The 7,638-nt window shown below is 53.8% G+C and overlaps 1 protein-coding gene across 1 annotated transcript; it reads right to left on the bottom strand.

The window, feature by feature from the left end:
* Positions 1-2,401: 2,401 nt before the first annotated feature.
* LOC123055319 (LRR receptor-like serine/threonine-protein kinase ERL2) lies at positions 2,402-4,578 on the bottom strand. The gene has a single exon (XM_044479320.1). The coding sequence runs from the start codon at positions 4,051-4,053 to the stop codon at positions 2,869-2,871; it is 1,185 nt and encodes a 394-aa protein (XP_044335255.1). The 5' UTR covers positions 4,054-4,578; the 3' UTR covers positions 2,402-2,868.
* Positions 4,579-7,638: the final 3,060 nt, after the last annotated feature.

Raw genomic sequence — 7,638 nt, 5'->3', positions numbered from 1 at the left:
GTGAGTTTCCCAACCACGCGTGTCTTCATGAAACTGAGTGAACTGCTCAAATGTTGTCGCTACTCCATGCTCATGCACAACATTCTCACCCTGAAACTGAAAGCCTTGATCGTACAGACATTTCGGGCGCTCGTCTTCTACGATCATGTTGTGCATGATCACACAAGCAGTCATCACCTCTCATAATTTCTGCGTGCTCCAAGTATTAGCAGGATACTGAACGATGCCCCATCGAGACTGCAAAACACCAAAGGCACGCTCGACATCCTTTCTAGCACTCTCTTGCTCTTGGGCAAATCTTTTCCTTTTGTCTCCGACAGGGTTGGGTATTGTCTTGACAATAGTGGTCCACTGAGGATAGATACCGTCACCCAGATAATACCCTTTGTCGTAGGTGTGACCGTTGACAGTAAAGTTCACCGGTGGGCTGTTGCCTTCGGCAAGCCTAGTAAACACCGGCGAGCGCTGAAGCACGTTGATATCATTGTGTGATCCAGCCATGCCAAGGAAAGAGTGCCATATCCAGAGATCTTGAGACGCCACGGCCTCTAGTATGACAGTGCAAGCCCTGACATGTCCCTTATACTGCCCTTGCCAAGCAGAAGGGCAGTTCTTCCACTCCCAGTGCACGTAGTCTATGCTGCCAAGCATCCCCGAGAAGCCCCTGCTAGCATTCATCCCACAAACGGGCTGTATCTTCAGCTGTCGGCTCTCTCAAGTACTCAGGGCCAAACACAGCAATCACAGCCTTGCAGAACTTATACAGGGACTCTAGGCATATAGACTCGCTCATACGGACGTACTTGTCAATGAGATCACCGGGCACTCCGTATGCAAGCATTCGGATGGCGGCAGTGCATTTCTGATAAGAGGAGAAACCAATCTTGCCGACGACATCCTCTTTGCACTCAAAGTAGTCATCATAGCCGACCACTCCCTCTCTAATACGGTTGAAAACGTGCCTACCCATACGGAACCGGCGGCGGAATTTGTGATGTTTGAACAACGGGTTTGTTGTATCAAAGTAGTCCTTCTAGAGAAGGAAATGCCCGCTCTCCCGGTTACGATTCAACGCCGGAAGGTGGTCCGGAATGGAGCCACGGAACAACGGCAGCTGGTTGTTGAGGTGGTGACCAACACAGCAGCCACTATCTCCTCTTTGTCGTCGGACGAATCGTCGGGGTCGCAAAGAAAACTGTGAAAAAAGAACTCGTCGGCGGAGTCCATTTTCGTACCTTGGTAAACTGTCGAACAGACCAGCTAGGGGACGGCCAGCGAGGGGAGACGCGGCGCCCACAGACCAGCTAGCTGCCCGGCCGGCGTCCGACGAGGGTGATGGCGTCCGACGAGGGTGACGGTCGTCTGTGGCTGGGGCAACGAGGCGTCTTCTTGGTCGCGGGGCGGCTGGGCGTGAGGGAAACAGCGGCGGGGAACCAGCTTGCTCCCCGGCGGCAAAACGGCGGTGACGAGCGACTGGGGGCAGGGGCGGCGTTGCTGGGCGGATGTGGAGGCGGCGGTAGCTGGAAGAGTCGCCGGCAAAATGGGTGGCGCCGTCGCGAAGGAGGCGAAGGCGAGGGTTGCTTGTTGGTGGGGGGGAGGGAAGGCCAATGTACCACAAACGAGCGGGCCCGGAGACAGGAGTAGGCGAGCAAGCGCGCGTCCGTCGCGTGTCCGCGCCGACGCAAATCAGGCTAAAAAATGGGCCGGGAATGGGTCGGCCGCGGACGAAAAATGGACAAGCGTCCGTTTGGATCAGCGCATTGGGCCATTTTTTCTGTCCACGCCGACCCAAACGAATGGGCGCGGACGAAATGGGTCGCGCAATTGGAGTTGCTTTTATTATATATCAAAATAAAAAGAACAGGTGCGGACACGAGGTGAAAGCTGTTCGAACCAAAATAGCTTGACCAGTTGATAATGACAAGAGGAAACAGGGGAACCGCCGAACCGAGCAAAGTGAATTCACCGGGAATGCGGGGTCAAAAGGAAAATCAATGGAAATGATGCAGAGCAGAGTTCACTACGAGAAGACCACTTTCTTTGTGCCACAATCACTCCGCCATAAGTTGTTTAATAAGTTCACAGCGGCGCAAATCTGCAAGCCAAGCAAGCAAGTAATCACAAATCAGGACCCCAGAGTTCAGGCTTGAGATCCGCAGATGCATGCATTATGATTGCTCAGAGGGCTAGCGCGTACTCCCTCCGTAAACTAATATAAGAGCGTTTAGATCACTACTTTAGTGGTCTAAACGCTCTTATATTAGTTTACAGAGGGAGTAGAAGCCAAGTACAACGTGAACGCCCCACAGCGAAAGGTCGATCCCATGATCTCTCACACATAACATCACGAAATGCAATCAACAACACACATGCTTATACACCACGCCAACCAAAAGAACTGTGAGCTTGTAACCATTGTTCATCATTTTCATTCAATCTCGTACAACATCTTACTACAAATTTCAACAGCGAATGCTTGCCACATTGCCATATTTGATGATCATCATAAAAAACACCACTGATCCTAACACCACCATCTCATCGTCATTGCCATATTACTCACTCACTGTCTATACAACAGAGACACAAGCACATACACTTACACCAGCTAAACAAAAAACTACACCTATAAACCACAATTATTAAAGCACCAACTTGTTCTTCTGTCTGTGACGTTGCTATCCCTTTCCCAAACAAAAAAGAATAATAATCCACAGTAAAACACCAGTAATCTTGACAAATTTAATCAAAGAATCAGAGACCACCGTTTGCAATCTCCTCCATTCTTGTCCTTGCTCCTCCCTCCCCGATCAGAGGCGATCCGGCGGCGATCGTTTTTGTCGTGGCTCCTGAGAGCAGCCACCCATGTCAGCCCCTCCATTCCGGGCACTGGTCGGCCGGCCGGGTGTTCTGCGTGCCGGCCTTGATCGGGCACGGCGCGTACACCGGCGGCACCATGCAGTTGTACATCAGGCAGAGCGAGACGCCGGAGGGGAGCGACGACGACGGCGATATCTCGATGCCGGTCAGGAAGTTGTGCTGCAGGTACAGCAGCTGCAGCCCGCCGGTGCCCACCAGCTCCTGCACCAGCCGCGACGGCACGTCGCCGGTGAACCGGTTGTTGTTCAGGTACAGCTGCCCGACGCCCGCCAGGAGCGGCGACAGAGGCCCCCAGAACCGGTTGTAGCTCAGGTCCACCACCGGGATCGTCACGTCGCTCGTCGGCTGGAGGAGGCCGGAGAAGAAGTTGCGCTGGAGCTGGAGCACGGAGAGCGGCAACGTGAAGACGGACGCCGGGACCGGCCCCTGGAGCTGGTTCATGCTGAGGTCGAGGTAGTTGAGCCGAGTCAGCCGGGGCAGCATGGAGTCGACGTTGCCGGTGAGACGGTTCGCCGCGAGCGAGAGGTACTGCAGCGAGCCCGGCAGGCTGGGCACGCCGCCGGAGAGGGCATTGTGCTTGAGGTCCATCCGGAGGAGCGGCGAGGAGTCCGGGAACGAGGGGATGCCACCGGTGAGCTGGTTGTGGCAGAGGATGAGGTTGGTGATCGATGGCAGCGACGCAATGGACGGCGGGATGGCGCCGGAGATCTGGTTGAAGCTGACGTCGAGCGTCCGGAGGTTGGACAGCGCGCCAATGCCGTCCGGTATCCCGCCGGAGAGGAGGTTCTTGCTGACGGCCAGGAAGCGGAGGTTGGAGCAGGAGGCGAGGGAGGCCGGGAGCTCGCCCTGGACGCGGCCGGGCACGAGCGAGAGCTCGGTGAGCGCCGACATCCGGCCGAGCGCCGGGTCGAGCCTCCCGGTGAGCCCCGGCGACCCGGCCCTGGGGTCGCCGAGCGCGAGCGCCGACACCCTGTTCCCGTCGCAGTAGACGCCGGGGAAGCCGCAGGGGTCCGCCGTGAAGTCCCAGGCGTCGAAGAAGGCGGAGCCCGGCATGTCGTCGAGCGACCTCCGCACCGCCTGCAGCGCGAGGAAGTCCACCGGGTCGAGAATGCCCTCCGCCGCGAGCGCCGCCGCCAAGAAGTACACCGCCACGACAGCGCCGAGCCGCGCCATCCCCCACGAAAGCGCCTCGGTTCAAGCTCGCTCGCAATGGAGCGGAAGAGGCCTTCTGCAAGAAGGAAGAATTAAAAGCGCCGATCAACCTCGTGGCGGGAGAGCTCGCTCGCTCGCGGCGTGGGAATCTTTAAGGTGGCGCGCCGTCCTCCCCTCCCCTCCCTTAAAGGCGCGCGGTGCGGCGGGCGTTGGCGGCCTTTGCTGCTGCTCCCGTGAGGGGAGGAATGGAGCACGCACGCACGCACTCTCTCTTTCTCGTGGAGGAATGGAGGTGGCGGTGCCGCGTGAGCGCCTTTAATGGCGGTGTCGCGTGGCGGTGGTTGGCGCGCTCACTCCACTCCGCTCCGGTAGAAGAAGGAAGGCTTTGCCGCGAAGCCAGCCGGCCGGCCACGACGGCAGCACTAGCGAGGCGGCGGTGGCGCAATGATGGTGGCTTGGCGAGGACGGATTCGGTCGGAGGTGGAGACGAAGTGGCGCGGTGGGAGTTATCAACTCTGGCTTCCTCTGCTCTCCCTTTCTCTCCTTCGCGAGCGCTCGCCCACCACCTGTCGCGGTTTTTAGCGGCTCGGTGGCTCAAACGGCTGTCCGAGCCTGAGGCTCGGGTGGGGTCGCGCGCGCGTTCGGAGGGGATGACATGCGGGCCCCGCGCTCGTCCATGTGGCTGTTGGGCGCCATGAATGCCTCCGGCCTGGGGAGCCGGGATGGTTCCGCGGCAGTAAAAAAACTAGCTGTTGGCGATACGTGAGGGCGAGATTCATCCGTGGTCCCGCCTCGGGTGGGGCCGTGTTCGGCCGGGCCCAAGTGGCAGTGACGGTGGTCGTGGGGGTTGCTGGATCTACCTGCGCTGTTGGCGTTTTCTCTGAGCTGGAGGGGCACTGGGTTTTAGGACGGGTTTGGTGCGTGTACCGTAGCTGCTCCTCCAGCTCCGCTGTGGTGTGTGTGGCTTGTCAGGTGCGGCGCTCGTGTATGTGTTCTGGTCGTGTCGTTGGATCTAACGTGGGTAAAAGAACTGGCTATGGAGATTGCAATGCTTTTTTACAAAATGTGTGATGGAAGGGAAACATACGGTTCTGATGAGATGGGATGATTATAGGCATTGCTTCTTTGTGTTTGTGTGTGCATAAGCTAAGGCAAGAGGCAGAAATGAGTGACACGGGCGATGGCAGATTTGAATAACACTTGGTTGGTTGATCTACGGAGCTTGTGGGTAGATGCAGGACACACCGCATCGGACACGGAAGTTGCTATCGCGAAGATGACAAGATCCCTGATGATTCCCAAGATGTGCGTGCATGCATGTCCACACACACATAGCCACTATCCACATCACCGGCGCCGTTCAGTGTGCTTGGTTCCTTCGGGCTTACCCTTACCCAAATTGTACGCGCAGCTCCGCTGGCTGGCGAGAACGTGCTTTTTTTTACCTCTACGGGACCAACACGGCCATTTGTAGCCTGATGCCCTGATCCACTATGTCAGGGGCAGTAAAGTTAACGCAGCGGAACAGGGCAATTAGCCAGAGGCAGTAATGTAACAGTCAGAGATGGAGTTGTTGCGCCGTTGGATTCTTGCGGCCTCGCTTCTTCTTCCGTGGAGGGAGCATCGTCGTCCCGACATGGAAGCACGGCCGAGTGGGGTGGGAAATGGGCCGTGCGGGGCCGAGGAAAACCAACGGTAAAAAGCAAGTGGACGCCGAGATGCAGCGCCGCGTGGCGACGTGACGAACACGTGCGGCCACGGTCACAGTGACCGATTCACGCTCGCTGGATTTTTTAGCTAATTGCGCGTGGACTTTAGTGGGTTAGGGCACTGTCGCGCATCTGATTACTGAACGTTCTTACGACTATTAATTTCGTTCGTGCGACGAGCTGGGGGTGTTCTTCTTTTTATCGCCACGACGGGGCCTCTCGGGGCACGCAGGCGCGCGGCAGCACGACCTCTCCAACTAAGATACAGGAAAAGCTTAAAGCATCAGACCGGTACCACTATTTTTTTTACTCGTCCGGTTTGGACGGTCATTAGGGACTGTGGGTGCGAGGAGTGTGGTATGGTGTCACGTAGGAAAACGCAGCTCTATGTACACTAGTAGAGTGCCCGTGCATTGCTACAGGCGACAATATAGATAATCAGCATTCTTATACTCACAATGTTTTTTTTCTATATGGGCAGTTCTGGAATTTTGGTAGGAGTCAATAGATCATGTATATGTTTGAGGCAAACAACAGCTAGTTCCTAATTACAGTGAGTGAGATGTGTCTTCGGGGAACAACTAACACTCTTTTGATTAAATGGAAGTGACACAATCCAGCCAGGAAGATAGAAACCTGACAAATAAAAAAAGGATACGGGCAAACTGCACCCACAACACACCACTTGATCATATTCATACAATAGTGTTGGCAGCATGCTGCTAGGTCTCTCCGGCCTCGTCCTGATAGATAGCCTCGTCGGTGTCGCACTGTGATGTCTCTCGTTGTGCTGTTCAGCCTGGTGCTCGTGCCCCCCACGCTCGCCGTCACTGGGTTCATCGCCATCAGTGTGCATACCTTGTTCTGATAACAATGATTGAGTATCATGTTTATTGTCCTGAACCTAGAGTCAAACAAAACCATGTTTCAGGGACATTCACACGCAAAGTAAAGATAAACAACATGCATAACTTTGGCTAGACCGAACTACAGTGTGGTTTGGTCGTACCTCAACAAAACGCCAGAGACGCCATCCGGCACCCATTCATTGCACCCGCTGATCAAATAGTAGGACCTACAAACTGGTTATACACTAAAAAGCTAAGCATGATTAGTATAAACCTAAAATAGATTTAGCAAACAGAACCACATATAACTCCCAAGCAAGGAAAGGTACCTCTGCATCAGTAGAACGCCTATGAGTTGCAACGGATTGCATTGACGACTTCTTTTTTTACCGTTCAAGCACCCTTCTTCTCTTCCTTCTCCCAGCTAAAAATGTTTCTCCGAGTGATATGTCAATGGTTAAATTTACACTACATAAAGGAAGGCGAAATGGCTCATCATAAGATATGATTCACTCGTCTGTAATCATAAACATCATATTCTTGTTTCATCAAGCAACAGATAACATGGTTGTACACAATGGCCATGCAAAACTGGTAAAGAAAACAAACAATTGGACCATGGTATGTTTCCAAATGAAATTGATGTGCATTGCAATGGAAAGTATGAGACCTATCTTGGAATAGTTGCAGAAAACAAGAGAATATGGGTGAAAGACTAAAATATTTGTTGCAACTAATCTACTTTTCTTAAAATTAGTTTACCTACAAAATCACCATTCAGTCTGGTAGTTCAGAGGATGTGTTTGATGTCAGTTCAGAAGGTTGAATATGAGACTATACCAGAAGCAAAGGATTCCCTGAAGGAGTAGCTATTGAAGATATTTCATATTCTTTATATCGAACAGGTGTGACTGGCTGGTATTATTTTTCAAACAAGCGTCTTCTGACATGTCAAATATCCAATCAAAGTCTGACCTACCTAGACTGAAACCAAAGTTCATAGACATGCGTGTAAACTGGAAACTATCCCGCGCCACAACCCCGACATG

This window comes from Triticum aestivum, chromosome 1A, assembly GCF_018294505.1.
Source record: "Triticum aestivum cultivar Chinese Spring chromosome 1A, IWGSC CS RefSeq v2.1, whole genome shotgun sequence".
Classification (NCBI taxonomy): Eukaryota; Viridiplantae; Streptophyta; class Magnoliopsida; order Poales; family Poaceae; genus Triticum; species Triticum aestivum.
This window is presented reverse-complemented; position numbering and strand designations above follow the sequence as displayed.